At 34.7% G+C, this 18,981-nt stretch overlaps 2 protein-coding genes across 2 annotated transcripts; one reads left to right on the top strand and one right to left on the bottom strand.

Annotated features, from left to right (window-relative positions):
- The first annotated feature begins 968 nt into the window (after positions 1-968).
- Positions 969-4,751, top strand: LOC110782028 (magnesium dechelatase SGRL, chloroplastic). Its single transcript, XM_021986088.2, has 5 exons — positions 969-1,290; positions 2,554-2,730; positions 3,398-3,559; positions 3,649-3,795; positions 4,301-4,751. Exons 1-5 carry the CDS (start codon positions 1,123-1,125, stop codon positions 4,412-4,414), a joined length of 768 nt encoding a protein of 255 aa, XP_021841780.1. The 5' UTR covers positions 969-1,122; the 3' UTR covers positions 4,415-4,751.
- A 2,117-nt stretch (positions 4,752-6,868) lies between these two features.
- On the bottom strand, positions 6,869-7,327 carry LOC110782187 (E3 ubiquitin-protein ligase RING1-like). The gene has a single exon (XM_021986313.1). It carries the CDS (start codon positions 7,325-7,327, stop codon positions 6,869-6,871), a length of 459 nt encoding a protein of 152 aa, XP_021842005.1.
- Between the last annotated feature and the right edge of the window lie 11,654 nt (positions 7,328-18,981).

Raw genomic sequence — 18,981 nt, 5'->3', positions numbered from 1 at the left:
GTAATTTATTTATTTTAAAGTAAAAAAACAAAAAAAAAAACATTTTAGCGGGAAAAAATCGCACCAGGAAATGACACGTGTCATTCCTGGTGTCTCTTTTAGTATATAGTAATAGATTTGTCTCGTGCAATGTAAGGCCCCAATCGGACCCATCCTACCAATTCAATAAATGAATAAAATCACAAATTATACAAAAAAGTAACCATCCGAGTGCATAATAGACCTCTATCGAATTATCGATATATTAGTACTTCACTACTCCGTATATGCTTGCACATACGACGTACTAGTTTTCCTCTATTCCGTATCTTATATCTATACTATGAATGAAAAGGGGTCTATAAGAAAGACATTGAGTTCAAATAATAAAACTTTTACCACTAAGCCATTACATATTTCATGTTATCATTAAAAAAATTATAAGTACATGTAAACTTCATTAATGTAGTAATGCCCCATCCAGATCCAAATACTACGGGCACTATATTATGGGACGGAGGGAGTAGTTAGTATTCAAAACTCATATTCAAGATCAAATATTTAATCTTGTACAAAATTTTCTATAAGGCGGTCCCACACAAAAGACCACATTGGTATCATATAAGTTAAGCAATGGAACCAATTAGTTAAGCACTTGAACTAATTAGTTAAGCACTGAAACCAAATAGTTAAGCAAAGAAATTAATTAGTTAAGCAATTGAATCAATTAATTAAGCAATATAACCAATTAGTTAAGAAATTAAACCAATTAGTTAAGTAACCAAAGTGGTCTTTTCGGTAAGGCGGTACTACACAAAAGTTGCCGTTAATAATTTATTGCCCGACCATTGTGACTCTCCCACCCCCGCGCGCACAAAATAAAAAGAAAAAACAGTCAACATTAACGAGTGGCACACCCAAGTTCCATGGACCCCACATCCACATGACCACATCCAATCATCAACCATTCCCACAATTTCTTCAATTTCAATTCATAACATCCACACACAAAATCCCTTCCTTTTTCTCTCTGCTCTCACCCAATTCTCTCTGTAATCTCTCTCTCTTTTCTTGATGGCAGTGGTGGTGTTGAGATGTTGTAAAACATGAAGAGTAGAGGAGAGAGAAATTTGATGAGCTTCCATGGCCAGTAACTGGGCTTGTGCATTCTCACTTTCTCCCCACAAATTTTATAGCACTAGAACTCCAACCATTTTCTTTTGTTCTAGTACTAGAAGACCCGTTTATACTCCTATTCTTTCTTCTGTTACTAAAGGTGGAACTCCCTACAAAAATGCCCTTATTTCTGAGGTATACAATTATTTTCTTGGTTTCAAATTTTAATGTCAATTGTTCTTTTTTTGTTTGTTTGTTTGATTGATTGATTATAGTTTGGAACCCAGATTACTTTAGAGCAAATTGGGTTAGTTTTTGTATGGGTTTGTTCAGGATCGAATTTGGATTTGGTGTTGGTTACTGTTTTCGCCACTGATGTAAATTCTAGAATTTGAAAGTGATATGGTAGCTCAAGAATTTTGAGAAGAATGTGAGGATTAATTTTAAATGAATTGTGATTTTGACTGTTAGGGTTTTGATCTACATGTAAATATGTAATTGAACTTATTTGATTCTGAAGCTAGATTGCAAAAAAATCGATGAAGTGTTGGTATTGTATTGTTTGAACCAAAGAATATGAACTCATAATTTGAGAGAAATTGAGAGAATTCAAGGGTGTAGGTGGTGCAATTAAGGTTTACTTGGTGATACTGATATCTTGGGTAGTTAACTTGTGGTAGTGCAGTGACTTTAGGGTATACAGACTATACACTTTAAGGTGTAGGTGATGGTGCCATTTGTCGTCGTGGTAGGAGGTGGTGGTAGGTGTGGCGGTGGTGTTGAAGTGGTTTATGCACCGCGATAGGACTCCCTTTGCAGCTCTAGGGAGGTTACTTTCACTACTTTTCTACTGGCAAGAAACTCTTTTTTGTAAGGGGGGAAGGGGGCATGAAATTTGAATGGTGATTTAGATTAAAATACTTTTTCCTGAGAAAATGATGAAATCAACTAATCAAGTAGCTGTTTCAAAATGTTTTATTTACATATGTAACTCATATATGAAGTAATTATCAGACTTATGACTTATAATGTATTCTACTTGAGCAACAAAAGGAACATGATGATTCTGAAACTCTATATTACTGTCCTAAAGATTTCTGATTGATGAAGTTTATGTTAGCTTACAACTTGTATGTCTAGGGATTGTATCTGAATTGTTGGGGTTTAGAAGCCAAAAAGAATCTGTACAACAGATGTACATTTCTTTGTTAATAAGTACTAGTAAATTCTGTTAGGGGTTAAGACTTAAGAAACAATGAATATTTGATTCGGCTTGTTATTTGGCACAAAGTTCTGGAATTGTAGGATGTTTGACATAGAATCCTAGTCTCTTCATAAAGTGGTCAAGCTTAAACTTCTACAGTAGATTATGTTGAGATACTATGTTGATGTGAATATGAAGATCTTTGAAAGTTTAATGATGTCAAATTTTCTTTTGGTTATCCTTGATGTTGGTAGGCTGTTAGGATTTTAGGACCTCAAGCAAGGTTTGACGCATCAAAGTTGACGGTGGATTTCATGGGACCTGAAGTTGATGAATACACCAGAGTTGTGCCTAGAGTCTACATCCTCTCGCATTGTGATTTCACTGCAAATTTAACCTTGACCATCTCCAACATAATCAATGTTGACCAGGTATGCACCTTAAGGTATGCATAATGACCATTTCATCATATATTCCATGCGCATAGTCTGGAACAATTGTGTTCTCTTCTTGCTAATTTGGTTACTCTGGAATTTAGTTGTACTTTCCTTTTGTGGCATGATCTGATTGGTCTTGAAGCATTTCACAAAACACGGTAATGCATTGAGCAAATCCATCAACCATGGTTCCCTAACGGCCTGTTTGGTAGCCGGTAATAAATGGTGGGAATATGAATAAATCTAAGTGTTATTTGGCAAGAAAATAACATCATATGTCCAAGGTAATGAAATTTTGTCTCAAACTTATTGTTTTTCTTCATAAATACATTCTCACCTAATACCATTCCTCAAATTTTGAGTGAAATTTATAAAGAAAAAGAGATAATTTTGAAATTATTAGCTTTACCATGGGAATACATATTGATTTTCCTTACAAATTTACATACAAATTCATTCCCATTAACACCATTTATGTCCGGCTACCAAACAAGCCGTAAATGTTGTTGAAATTTGAAAAAGTCCTTATTGTTGTGCCATGTTTGGGAGCTAGGGGTATTATTGAGGTAGTTTCTGGGTATAACATATCCCTACTGCATACAAACACGGTTTAAGGTTCATTCTAATCAATTCTTTGGAAACTTGTCTTCTGAACTTGCAGTTGCAAGGATGGTACAGCAAGGATGATGTAGTTGCTGAATGGAAAGATATAAAAGGGAAAATGCATTTAGTTGTTCATTGCTATGTCAGTGGCCCCAACAACCTCTTACGTGATCTGGTTGCTGAGCTACGATATCACATTTTCTCCAAAGAACTTCCTTTGGTTTGTTCATCTTCCTATAATAATAATAATAACTTGAATCTCCATTTATGATAATTAATTCTTATAACTTTTTATTGGCCTTGATTCAGGTGCTTCAATCTGTTCTGTATGGAGATTCAGCCCTCTTTAGAGCACATCCAGAGCTTATGGAAGCTGTTGTATGGGTTTATTTCCACTCAAGTTCGGCCAAATACAATTGCATTGAATGTTGGGGTCCTCTCAAGGATGCTGCACAAGTAATATCATCTGTCTCTGATTAACCTCTCTGATTTCTGACAGTGTTAATTACTCCCTAAGTTCCCGAATTCTATTTTAGTTCTCCAAAATATAGGTCCTTTGTACTTCTCGACTTCCTGTGTTGTCCTTAATTTGACCCTTGACCAAGGCCTTGTTCTCTTCACCTGATCTGGTCTGATTTTTCTAGTTTCTGATCTGGTTTGGTCTGGTATGGTCTGAATGTTTTATGTAAATGCGTTTTGCTTTTTCTAGTCTTGTCTGGTCTGATCTGGTCTGAAATTTCTAGTCTGGTCTAATAAGCAATAAGAATAAGGTGAAGAGAACAAAACCTAAGAATCCCAAAGAATGACCATATTTGCATGGTAGAGATACAGTAGCTCAAACAGAGAGTGCCTATTCCTTCAATAAGAGATCCTTGAACAATTTGTGGCCTATTACTAATTTGTTTGTTTTGGTTTTGTAAAATGGGAGGATGCTTACCGATAATCCAATTTTTTTGTGAAGGGGGACCAAGTTCGCGGCTTGTTAACTGCTAAAGACACCAGTAACCTGCAGCAAAAACAGCAGCTACAGACTCCTAAATCCTTTTTACAAGCTCTGTTTACTTTTCTTCTATGAGTTGCTTTTGTACAGCAAATCACACAATCTTTATTGGCCGGAAACACGATTCTTCTTACCCACAACATATATTCTTCCGGATCCACGACTGTGATCAGTTGATGTAGGGAAGGCCCGGGTTTAATACTCTGCCTTTTTTGCTGGGGGAAAACAACTATTGATGGGGATATAACTTGTAAGTTGTAAGGGGGTTTGATGTTTCAGTTTTCCATGGAATTTGTCAAACACACAATTCTCGACTGTTTTTGTTCATTGATTCATTTTGTTTGATCAATGGCTAATTGTTTCTGTTGTATAGTACTCCTCCTGTATATTATGGTACACATTTTTGGTCTTACTTCATCTTAGATTTTGTTGATCATCATACTACTAAACATTCCTTTGATCCTGAATGAGTGTTAATTCATGCACATATTTGAAGGATTAGTTATTATTTCCTCTGACCCAACACCTATATTTATTCTTCACATATTCCGTTTGAAACCATTTCACTTTTGGCATGTGTTTTGAACTAATTTACCTCAATTCATTTTTTAGTACTCGAGTTTATCCTATAGACTCAACCCCATATTCTAACCTTTGAGACGTCAACTTTCCACTAACGTACCTTTACCTTTATTTTTTATTACTAAAACTCACAAGATTTCTCTACTTTTACTTGTACTTTACCCCAGAGTAATTCAAGACTTTTTTCAATGTGTTACCTCGTATTATTTATTGGATGAGAGAAATATGCATCGGCATTCCCATGTGAAATGTCCCACCAACCAAGTCTTTGGTGGAGTTTCTAAACTCACTTCTAGACTTGCATGAGTTTCTTTACCATATATCCAAATATCCAACGAGCCTTGCATGAGACTCACCTCGGGTCTCTAATAAACACACCATAATCTAGTGGAGCCCTCCACTTTTACTGCATTCATCTTAGCCAATCATATTTCTGCCACATTTGACTCTTAGAATTAATTACTCCGTATTATTTTTTATTGTTTCTCTCATAACAAATCGGCAATATTTCTCCTAAAACCTTTAATCTTACGCCATGTTGCCATATGACGACTCACCTTATAATTAATTATAAACTGAGAAATAAAGACATGAAGGGAGTATTACCAACCAACTAGTTAAGTAAATCTAAGAGAAGCTTAATTGATACTCCAAGTTAAACTCTACTGAAAACATACATAACAGGAAAGTTCCTAATTACTTACAAGCTGATATATAGGAAGTTTCCTACATACATACACCATATTTCCATTCCTAAATTTCCCATCCTATCTTATAACTATTCTGTATTCTCTGTATATTTTCTTCATAACCAAATTCCCAACTCACTCGATCTTAACACTTCTCCTTCTCCCTCCTAAAACTACTGCATGCATGGATAGGGCCGTAATCAAAAACTGCCCTAATTATTTTAAGTATACAAATGCAAATGCTGATATTTTCTTACAGTTTCAAGTTGTACTACTACTAGCCTTTGAAATTCATCAACTTTATCCAAGTATGGAGAACGTCGAAACGAGTCGAGCTAAGAGAGTCGTTGTAGTTGGGAATGATAGCAAGAAACTACGCCGGAGTCGTCCACCGGTACGGGGAAGGATAAAACGACGGATTTTTGCGGAATTATACAAAGTTTTGAAGCTTGGAACTCGAAGATCAGTGATGTATACCACATCATTTTGTACAAACAGGTCTTAGGTTTCTTCGTTGTTAATTAGTTCCTCGCTAATTTGGCTCAACAGAAACTGCAAAAGGTGGTAAAGATGTGGTACGTACGTAAGTATAGAGTTTACTTGTAATGGTGTTGTTTATGTATGTGATGCGCACATGACATTATATATGAAACGAGAATTACTTGATTTTATGTTAAAATATGAATAAATATAATATTTCCTCTGTTACTTAAATATTGCATCATAGTTGAGTTTAATTATGTTACGCTTTGTAACATATACTTTGACTTTCAATATCCCGAAATATGTATAAGAATATATTCTTATAAATATATCGAGACGAATCTAATAAGATCTGACTATGACAAGACCTAACAAGAGTTCGTAATTAATTTGACACGTTAGTGAGGTTACAAATAATCCGAGGTCGATCGCTAATTAATTAATTTGAATTTATACTAACTTTCTTCAAATTTCCAAAAGCTCATTAATTCCATATGTGTTATAATATACTACGTGCGTAGTATGTGACAAACTAAATCAAGAATTGAGAGCAAATTAAACATTCACCTTAATCAATCAACGTAAATACAATAACCCCAAATTCTAAAAACTGACATAATCAATGAATTATACAAACTTGACTCGAACGTGGAATCTCTAATTAACTAGATTCAAACTCGACCTAACGAAAAACAATTTACAAACTACAAAACCAACCGATCTGTCTTTGAAATTGAACTAACTTTCTTCTCATCACTGTCTTTACATTCTATCTTCATTCTTGTAACAAAGGAATCGATGTTGGCGGCAACTCAAAACGACAAAGTGGGCAAAAACGGTTGGTCAACAACCACTCGTCGGCGCAGGCCGGGTGAAAATAGTGTCCACACGGCAAAATCTTAACATCGTCACCTTTCTCCCAACCTTCTAAGCAGACTGAACAACAATTATCGTGCGTCGCAAACTCGTCTTCGGCCTTCTTTATTTCCAGATTTTCGACCGCTGCTCGATCCGCCGGTTCAAATCCGAGTACGTTTTCAACGACGGGGAAATCTCCATTACTGCCTGCGTTATTATTAGCCCACGAGTCAAACCTTTCCAATGCCCTATCGTTAAAGTCCGACATCCACGTGTCTCCTTCTTGCGCCGGTAAGGAGTAGCCGTGATGTAGCTGCGGGAATTGCACATATGAGTACGACGACATCATAATCATCTCCAGCGGCGGTGGCGGCATGGTTGTGAACTGCGACGGTGGCATGGTTGTGAACTGCGACGGTTGCATTGTTGTGAACTGCGACCCGTATTGGAAAGACATGATTATGATTATTATGGCTGAAATTTTTTTTGGAGAAAAAATTTGATGTACGAGAGTTTAAGTTGCAGAGTTGCAGGGTTGTTTTTGAAGGAGATGAATATTGAATAGATGACACCTATATTTATACTCGGTAATAAATTCTCCAATCCTATTCGGTTTTGTTTTTTTTTTGGTATATTTTTATTTCCTAAATTAGTTAGGATTCCTTTGTTAATTCCGAGTGATTTAAGACTTTCCTTTTTAAATTTCTACTTCTTTTCTATCCCTTAAACTTAGCTATATAATTTTTTTTTTTTTTTTTTTTTTTTTTTTTTTTTTTTTTTTTTTTTTGTGTGCGCGCGCGCGCAAAGGAGGCGACAAAATCCCCACAAAAATTCCCTCAAAAAAAAAAAAAAAAATCCCCACAAAAATTAAACATATATTACAAAGCGAAGTGTAATAACACCCAAAAGGAGTACTACATACTACCTCCGTTTCAGAAAGTTCTTTACGCTTTGGAAAATGTGCCCAAAGTATGAAAACTTTGACCGTAAATTCGCACTATTATATACATCAAAATGTTACATGTAATATCTTGTTAGATTGGTCTCGTTATTAACTTTCAGAATATCAACTTTTTATAATTTTTTCACATATGAATTTGGATATATTAGTAGTTAAATATTGCATTGGAGTCCGTGCAAATAGTAACTGTAAAGAACTTTTTGAAACGGAGGTAGTATCTTATATGGTGGAGTATGAAAATATCCAATTCTCTTATTTTGGATGACTCCTAAATTAGACAGACGATCGACTACTTTTTCTCCTAAATCAGTGAGTATGTTTTCAATCCCCGTAGAGAAGAACAAATTAAATAACTTTTGAAATACCTCACAATATTCAATAACAAATTTCTCAAGACAAGGTAATAATTTCATCAAAAGCTCTTACAAAGAAAATTCATCTGTAAGTTTAAGCTATGATCAGCCTAACTGGCCCGACTTTTAATCAGATCTAATGGATACAAAAGAATCTCCCTACTCTTTTTTAATTGTAACTAATTTAGGAGCAAATGATAAAGTCATGGGCTGATCGATGGTGTACTTAATACTTAATAATTGATTAATACTTTCTTTCTAACTCCTTCTATGCCGCTCTAATTAAGAGTTCTAATATACTACCTCCGTTTCAGAAAGTTCTTTACGCTTTGGAAAATGTATCCAAAGTATAAAAACTTTGACCGTAAATTCTCACCATCAAAACGTTACATGTAAGATCTTGTTAGATTGGTCTCGGAATGTATTTTCAGAATATCAAATTTTTATAATTTTTTCACATACGAAATTGGATACATTAGTAGTTAAATATTGCATTGGAGTCCGTGTAAATAGTAACTGTAAAGATCTTTTTGAAACGGAGGTAGTATCATTTATCTTAAAATGTATATGCAAATCAATAGGAATATTAACATGATATATCATGCTAATCATCTAGACACCACTAAGTAGGTGATGATTTTGGTACACCTCGCGTGAGTATATCACGATTTTTTGTGTTCTCACAGAGAGTGTGTCAAAATCAATTAATTAGCTAGTGTGCCAAGTTTCCGCCACAAAATATAAATTTCCATCAATGAACACACCTCATATGAAACGGGAGGCGAATTTGACACACCTCATATGAGTATAGCACAGTTTTTTGTGTTCCCTAACGATGTGCCAAAAATCAGTTTCACCGCAAACTATACTCCTAAAACAATGACCCTGTGTGGCCTTTGCTCACACGCTTTTTTGCCGCCTCCAAATCCCAGCGAAAATAATTTTAAGTACAAGTGTGGTTAAATGAACTGGCCCAATCTTCAGTTGTACTCCCTCCGTCCCGGAATACTTGACCTGTTTTCCTTATCGGGCCGTCCCTTAATACTTGACCTGTTTCTAAAAATGGAAATATTCTAACAATATTATATTATTTCTCACTCCATCCCTATTAACCCACCTACCCCCTACTCCATACAAAAAATAATTAAAAATTCAACCCCTACTCTCCCCCAGCCCCACCTCTTAACCCACCTCCCACTAACTACATTAAAATAATACCCCACTATCAATTACTACCTATTAAATTAAATAAGTCAATTCAAGTCCCTTAAACTCTGTGCCGGTCAAACCGGGTCGAGTATTCCGGGACGGTGGGAGTAAATTTGTAATCCATGACACAAATGATATGTCATCTTCCTCTAAAATAAGGTGTTGAGTTTGAATTTGATAAGTTATAATCCGGTCTAAATTTGATATGATTTGACAAGTTTTGATCATTTTTGTACATTAATTTATAAGAAAAAACATTACTTAAGTCTTCTCAAATTACTTATATGGCCATGTGGCCTTTGCTCACACGCTGTTTTTCTTCTTCCAAAGCCCAGCAAAAATAATTTCCAGTACCAGTGTGGTTTAAAATAAATTCCAGTACCTGTGGTTTAATCATCTGGCCCAATCTTCAGGCTGTAATTCATGTGAGCTGTTAAAAAGTAGCTCGATCTAAAACTCGACTGAAATCAACCGACATTCGAGCTAAATATATCCGAAAAATAGTCAGACAAAAACCGACCAAAACCAATCCTTAGTTGATCCGAAATCCGATTTAACCCTTGAATTGAAGTCCCGGACCCGAACAACTAGCAACTTGAAGAGACCCGTAACCAAATTTGCATCCGATAATTTTTAACCGAATCGAATCCGCATCCGATCCGATAGCAAAGCGAAAACAATCCGATAACAACCTCAATCAACCCGACCAGTTAAAACTTGATACCCAATTTAAACCCGAATTAACAGTAGTGTCTATCCGAATCCGTATTCAACTGAATTGTTGCCAATCCAACAAGATTAAATCCGATATCCAAAAATAGCCCGACTCGAGTTTACCCGAAAAATGAAAGTCGCTCGAGTTTTTTTTTAAATTTACATGATTTAAGCCGTATTCTATTTAATTACTCGTCATTAATCTAACTCAAATAAATGAATGTAACTATTTTTTTTGTTGTTATTTCGGAAAGATAAAGAAAATCTAGTACCCACTATAAGTATAGATGGGCATGAATGGAACTATTAACTTAGTAATTAAATCCAACTCGATACATGTGAATTTATTTTATGTTTATTTATATAAAATAATTTGAAGACAAAGTAGTACAACGACCCTTCTCAAAAACGGCGAAGCAATTCGTTTTAAATTTATATGTTATTCTTGACTTCTTGTAGTGTCCCTCTTCTCTAATCTCTAACCTTTAAAATACTCACATTTTGAACACTATGCTTAGTAATAGTGTTTTGAGTCACAAATACATGAAATCCACTATTCCTAAGGAATTTTTTTGCATTCCTTCCCTTTGCAAGCTCTATAATGCTTGTTCAATCAACCAAGGTTCAAACCTTGTTGCTTACATATTTCCACATTTTTTTTACTTTCTCTCTTTTCTGTTTTCTGATTCCTAAGAAATTTGTTTCTTTCTCCTAATTTATTCCACTCCTCTCTCCTCTGGTTTTCCTTTCCTTTTGCCTCTGCTTCTCCGCTCGTTTATTCGTCTTGCCCTTACTCCGTTTTTGCTTTTGTGCGGCGTCGCTCGTTTATTTGTTTTCAGATTTTTTAGTTTTTGTTATTTAGTGCTTTTTATTTTTTCTGTTTCTTATCCCATGTTAAATAAAAAATAAAAAAATAAAAAAAACAAAAAAAAAAACATTACTTATGCATGGTTGTGGTACTCACTAATTAATGTTACATTAGTATTGGCATACAAAAAGTCTTACACGCATAAGATGTACAATAAAGTTATTGTATACCGAGATTATTTTTGTATGAAATAACTTTTACGGAGTAACATTTTTTGATTAATTTTTTATTATGAAAAAAATTGTGGATAAACATTTTAAAAGCTTAAATGGTTATGGCTCCCACACTTCTTAGCCTAGAATCAAACCCTATTTGCACGTAATATGTTTATGGCTCCTACACTTCTTGCCAACAGAATTAGTTTCTGTTGCAATAGTATAGAAGGTGGGAATGTACTAATGTAGGCTCATTATCTAAAGGTTTTTGAAGGGAACAAGCTCGTAGTGCGGTGTTCTCAACAAATACCCCTTAAATATTTTGTAACATGAACATAACTACTCTTGTACATATTATGACTCGGGCACTATGCCGAGTTCTTTATGTTCTGCTTTGCAATGCTGATTTCAGGAATATGTAATGTTGTTTTTCTAGCATGAACTCCTATAATGTACTATCTAGCTTGCATTAACCTGCTATTTGAACAGATCAAGCACCCGATATTGGAATACGAAATGCTATCCCTTGTAGTTGTTTTTGGACTACCTAATTCCCTCGATTTTTTCCCGTACAAATTTTTCTTATACGCTAATTAATTCTACGAACTAATTCCGATATCTTGGGGGACCGCGCGCGTTAGCGCGCGATCCAACAACAAGTTTCCCTCAAAAAAATAAAAATAAAAATTAACACTTCTCCCTCTTTAACACTCTAATGCGTGCATGGATATGGCCGCAACCGGAAACTGCCCTAATTATAAGTATAAAAATGCAAATGCTGATATTTTCTTACAGTTTCAGGTTGTACTAGCCTTTGAAATTCATCAATTAAGTTTTGAGCTTAATTGGAACTTGAATATCAGTGACGTATACTGTAACATTTTTTACGTGGTTTCAATAACATATACTCCCTCCGTCCCTTGATATTCGCACCGCTTTTCTTTTCGGGTCGTCCCTTAATATTTGCACCGCTTCGATAAATGAAACTTTTTACCAATATTATATTATTTCTCACATTTACCTACTACCCCACCTACACTCCTACTCCCTACAAAAAATTATTTAAAAATCCACACCACCCACTCCCCAATCCCCACTCCTTACACATTTCCTACTAACTATATTAAAAAAAATGCAAAATACCATAATACCATAGGTAGTGGATAGAATAGTCAAACAAAAAAATGGATAGAATAGTCAAATTGATATATATATATATATATACTTCGTAGTATACCTTGTCAAACTTTTAGAAAGAGAACCCAACAAGAGAGAAATAGATGTAGAGAGAAAATGTATTTTAGTTGTAATAAATAGAATTAATTAATTATTATATTAATAGTTCCTTTTATATTAAAGGAAACTGAAAGCAAAGTAAATGGGTCAATGGGGTAAATTTAATAAAATATACGAAAATGAAGCAATCTTTAAAGGATGGACTAAATAGAATAAAAAAAAAAATTAAGAACAGAGGGAGTCTATACTTATACAAAGTATATGTATATGCAAAGTCTATGATGCCTTATGCATAAACATTTTAAATATTATGAACACATTATACTCCAATTTGAAAAGGGACCTATTTAACTTTCTATTATACGTATAATTTATAAAACACCTACTTATATACGATGACATAATAAGACAAAGATGTACGAAAATTGACAAACCCGTGCATAGCACGGGCATCAATACTAGTTTATCTGTAAATTTAAGATTTTAAGCCATCATCAACTTGGCACGATTTAGGAGTGTATGATAAAGTCACAGACCGATGGTGTACTTAATATTTAATAATTGATTAATATATACTTTCTTTTCTAATTCCTTCTATGCCGCTCTAATTAAGAGTTCTAATATATCATTTTTCTTAAAATGTATATGCAAATCAATACGAAAATATGATATCATGTTATTCAGTTACACAACACTTACATGATTTTGGTACACCTCGTGTGAGTATAGCACAAATTTTTTGTTTTCTCATAGAGAGAGTGCCAAAATCAACTAACTAGTGTGCCAATTGCCAAGTTTCCGCCACAAACTATAATTGAGCATTGTTTGTCAAACATCAAAAGTTTGAATTTCAACCTAATCAAATATACTTCGTAATACTCCGTATTTTATATTTTCTCTTTCTTCAATACTAAACCCAACACTAACAACATCAACATTTATCAAACACCCAAAATATCAACACGAATTCTTGAGTAGTCACTCTCTCTTTTCCTTTTATCTCTCATATCTCTACCTATTTTATGTTTTTTATTCAATTAGTCTCTCTTATACCAAAAGTTGGTGTTTGATAAATATGCTCTAAATTTTCATACACTATGTTGTCAACAATTCAACAAATTGGATACATCTAAGTGATCTAACACATGTGGGCCACTTATGGGAGGCAATTTTGACACACCTCGTATAAGTATAGCATAATTTTCTTACAGTTTCAGGAAATTCATCAACTTTCTTGTATGGAGAGCGTCGAAACCAGTCGAGCTAAGAGAGCTGTTGTATTCCAGCAGTAATGTGCTGTTGTATAAGACGCTTTTTTGCGAAAATATACAAAGTTTTGAAGCTTGGAACTCGAACATCAGTGACGTATACGTACTGTAACATTTTGTGCGTAGTTTCAATAATACTATACTTCCTCCATTTTTTTTAATTGCACCATCTGAGATTTCACGCTTGTCAATGCACTGTTTTAACCTCTAATATCTCTCATTATACATTTGAAAAAATTATAAAAATTTGATAATTTGAAAATATATTTCGAGGCGAATCTAACAAGATTCCACCTAAATATATCTATACTAATATATTAAAAGGCGTTGAGAAAAATGTTCATGTATCATATTGTACTCTTCCCTTTGCGCCACATCATCCACTCACCAAATGATATGTCATATCATGGACAACCAAAAATCAATACTTACAGTGAGGTTTGAACTCCAGAACTCAAGTGTGGAGGATAACTCTAATTACCATCTTAACCAACAACCATTTGTTGTATATTATTTCACATTAATTTATAAATAAATGTTAACATGAAGTTTACAACAACTAAAATTTTATGTGACTTTTTATTTTCTATTGACTATTTTGGAAAAAAATAATAATTAAATAATTAGGACAACCATGAATAAATATGATGTCATAAGTCTCATAAGCATCAACTACAGAAATGCCTTGCATGACTGCATATGTCTAATTTGGTGTTTGTTAATTTTGAATCAGTTATTTATACTAGAAAACAAATTATAAATTGTAAGATGATGCAATTGAAAAATAATTTCTCATGATAAATGACTTAGTGTGTTTGTGTAGTTGACGAACTTGATGAATGCTTTCAGTTAATGCTATACATGTATCTTATCAAATATTTTGCTCAAGAAAAATCTAAAATTTCAACTATTCATTGTAGCAATCGGGGCATTTAAAAATTCCTTAAGATCAAGTTAGCTTAGCTATATACACTTTCCATCCCATTATAATAATATAGATATTTATTTTCGCCTATTTTAATACTTCCCTATTTCATCGTCTAATTTTTGTCTAGATACCCTAGCTTATTGAACATAATCATGTAGAATCTTGTTAGATTCGTCTCAATTTGTATTTTCAAAATATTATATTTTTAATATTATTTTTGCTTAAATAAAATTAAAGATATTAATGATCAAAGTTTTGCATAGGAATGCGTAAAAGTTAACAACGTTGCAAGTAGTATTAAAAATCGGAGGAAGTACCAAATTTCCAACAACCCCATTAATCCGATATAAATAACAAACAAAATCCAAGAATACTACGTATGCGGAAAACTAAATCCAATAATCGAGAACAAATTAAACATCACCTTAATCAATGAACGTAAAAACAATAACCCCAAATCTAATATACATATATAAAGGAGGCATATTTGCTGAAATATTAGAGCGCCACCTAGGATTACTAACGGTTTCGGCCAATGAAAAATAAGATTTCTAATTTATTTTTGAATTAAAAAAACCGAGTGCCACGTAGATAATTAATTAGGTGCATAGATATTTAAATTAATTAATAAATTACTAATATATACAATTACATCCAAAATCAAACGCTCTAATAATTAAAAAATAAATCTAAAATAAAATTCATCCAAAATCAAACACTAATCTAAAATAAAATTCAATCCAAAATCAAACATTAATCCAATATTAGATCGCCACGTAGGAAATCTAATGATTTTGGCACGTAGATATTTTATTAATTTATTATGGTATTTTTTTTATACAATTTCATCCAAAATCAAGCACTATAATAATTAAAAAATAAATCTAAAATGAAATTCAATCCAAAATATAAAAAAAACCAATCTAATCTAATATATAAAATATAACAGTTGATATATACTCCGCATAGGAGTTTTATTTTAACGTAACAAATTAATAGGGCTAAAATCTAGTTCTAAAAGAAACTGACATAATCAAGAATTATACAAACTTGATTCGAACGTGTAATTTCATAGTTAACTAGATTCAAACTCGACCTAAAGAATAACAATTTACAAACTAGAAAATCAACCGATGATCTGTCTTTGAAATTGATCTAACTTTCTTCTCATCACTGTCTTTACATTCTCATTCTTCATTCTTCATTCTTGTAACAAAGGAATCGAGGTTGGCAGCAACTCAAACCGACATAGTGGACAAAAACGGTTAGTGAACAACCACTCGTCAGCGCAGGCCGGGTGAAAATAGTGTCCACACGGCAAAATCTTAACATCGTCACCTTTCTCCCAACCTTCTAAGCAGATTGAACAAACTTCATCGTGCGCCGCCAACTCGTCTGCGGCTTTCTTTATTTCCAGATTTTCGACCGATGCTCGATCCGCTGGTTCAAACCGGAGTACGTTTTCGACGACGGGGAAATCTTCATGAGTCCCTGCGTTAAACAAATAGTTAAAGCCCGACATCATGATCTCCTCCACCGTTCGTGTAATTAACTGCGACGGTGGCTGCATGGTTGTGACCTCTGACGGTTGCATGGTTGTGGACTGCGACATCCACGACGTGTCTCCTCTTTGGGCCGGCAAATAGTAGTCGTCGAGTAGCTGATGTAATCGCAAAGACATGATTATTATGACTGAAGAATTATTTGGAGAAAAACTGTGATAGTGTGATGTACGGAGGAAGGAGATGAATATTGAATAGATGAGAGTATGAGACCTATATTTATACGGCGTGATAAACACTAATAACCCTGATTCCTAGTGATTTAGGACTTCCTTTTTTATTTTCTACTTTATTTTTTTATTTTTATTTTTATTTTGAGGGAAAGGTTCAGCTTATCATAAATTCAAGTCAAGTTCAGCCAAGATTTGTATTCCTTGGGAGAAGGAGTTCATACAAATACGTTCCATGAAATTTCCGGTGTCCCATTTAGCAACAGAGTGAGCTATCGTATTCCAAGCTCGTACGTCTACTTTATTTTTATCTACATACACAGCAAAGTCTAAATGTGTGTAATTAACTCTTTTGGGGTAGGTTTAGTTTTTGGGTCACGGATTCACAAGTCGATGGTGTACTTAATACTTTTTTTTTAATACTTTTTTTTTTCTAACTCTCTCTATGCCGCTCTAATTAAGAGTTCTAATATATTATTTTTCTTAAAATGTATATGCAAATCAATATGAATATTAATAATGATATCATGCTAATCAGCTACGCAACACTTAGTTGATTTTGGTACACTCGTGTGAGTATAGCACGATTTTTTGTGTTCTCACAGAGAGTGCGCCAAGTTTCCTCCACAAACTACTCCCTCCGTCCCGGAATACTTGACCTGTTTTTCTTATCGGGCCGTCCCTTAATACTTGACCTGTTTCTAAAAATGAAAATATTCTAACAATATTATATTATTTCTCACTCCACCCCTATTAACCCACCTACCCCCTACTCCATACAAAAAATAATTAAAAATTCAACTCCTACTCTCCCCCAACCCCACCTCCTAACCCACCTCCCACTAACTACATTAAAATAATACCCCACTATCAACTACTACCTATTAAATTAAATAAGTCAATTCAAGTCCCTTAAACTCTCTGCCGGTCAAACCGGATCGAGTATTCCAAGACGGAGGGAGTATAAATTTCCATGCACAATGTTGTCAACAATTCAACAAATTGGATACCTCTCACGCATCCGGGCCACAAACCGGAAGTGTTTTTAGCATACCTCATATAAGCATAGCACAATTTTACATGTTCTCACAGAAAATGTGATAAAATCAGTTTTCACCGCAAACTATACTCCTAGAGTCATAGGATAATGACCCGTGTGGCCTTTGCTCATACGTTGTTTGCTACCTCCAATGCGAGGAAGTCTTGGCCTCAAGTGACTTGTGTCCATATGGACACAAGTGACTTGTAATTGGTACACGCTAATTTGGTATTGGTACTACGACTAGTATGGTATTAGTATCCCAATACATTGCTAAGAAGTACCAATACAAATTATTTGTGTTATTGGTACTAATATATGCTGTGTTGGTACTAAAAATAATTGTATTTGAGTCACTTGTGTCCACATGGACACAAGTCACTTGAGGTTTAGCAATCCTCCCTCCAAAGCCTAGCGGAAATAATTTCCGGTGCAAGTGTGGTTAAATTGTTAGGTTATGATTCATATGACAGTTCATAAATCATGCGGAAAAACCATAAAGCCAGGAAACATATTATTTACACATAATCATTTAGCATAGATTAGATGCATACTCTTTGTTGCGTGCCTTCCCTAGCTGCGCCCGAACCGAACAAGAACAAGTCTTTAGGACTCCAAGTGTCGTCCCTCCGTAGATAGTCCACAGCACGTCCGGATCCGCCTTAAGATTGACCAACTAGAATCGCCCTTAAGGTTCTAATATTTTCGGTTAGGTAGGCAAGAATATTGGCTGATTTTTCTGCTTAAAAATCTTAGTTTTGAATACTTAAAACTTGTGTATAAATAATGACCCCTAGGCCTTTATTTATAGAGTTATGGAAAAGGAATCGTAATCCTAGTAGGATACGAATTAATTGAAATTAGAATCCTACATGAATTCTATTAATTAATTTATCCAATTAGGAATAGAAATTTAATCATACACTAACACTTGTAGATTTAGGAATCACGCATGAGCACAGACTCACACACACACGGCAGCCACAAGGGCTGCCCATGCGCGTGCGAGCAGCAGCCCATGCAGCGCGGCCCACGCATCCGTGGCCTTGGCGCGCGCTGGGCCTGCCTTGCGGTAGGCCTGGGCGCTGCCTTGGCTGGGCTTGTGGCGCGCGTGCTTGCTGGGCGATGGCCCGGCTTCGTGCTGGGCCTTCGTCCGGCAGGCCTCGTCCGATGCTAATTCGTACGATACGCTTCCGATTAAATTTCCAGTTCCGGAATTTATTTCCGATACGAACAATATTTAATATTTCCGATTCCGGAATTAATTTCCGTTTCGAACAAATATTTAATATTTCCGTTTCCGGAATTATTTTCCGATTCCGGTAATATTTCCGATTCTGACAATATTTCCGTTTCCGGCAATATTTCCGATTCTGGTAATATTTCCATTTCCAATAACATTTTCCGATACGTACCATGTTTCCGTTTCCGGCAACATTTACGACTTGGATAATATTCATATTTCCGATACGATCCATATTTCCGTTTCCGGCAATATCATCGTTTCCGGAGTATTCATTTCTTGCCTGTGACGATCTTAGCTCCCACTGAAACCAAGATCCGTCGG

This window comes from Spinacia oleracea, chromosome 2, assembly GCF_020520425.1.
Source record: "Spinacia oleracea cultivar Varoflay chromosome 2, BTI_SOV_V1, whole genome shotgun sequence".
In the NCBI taxonomy this organism is placed as follows: Eukaryota; Viridiplantae; Streptophyta; class Magnoliopsida; order Caryophyllales; family Amaranthaceae; genus Spinacia; species Spinacia oleracea.
This window is presented reverse-complemented; position numbering and strand designations above follow the sequence as displayed.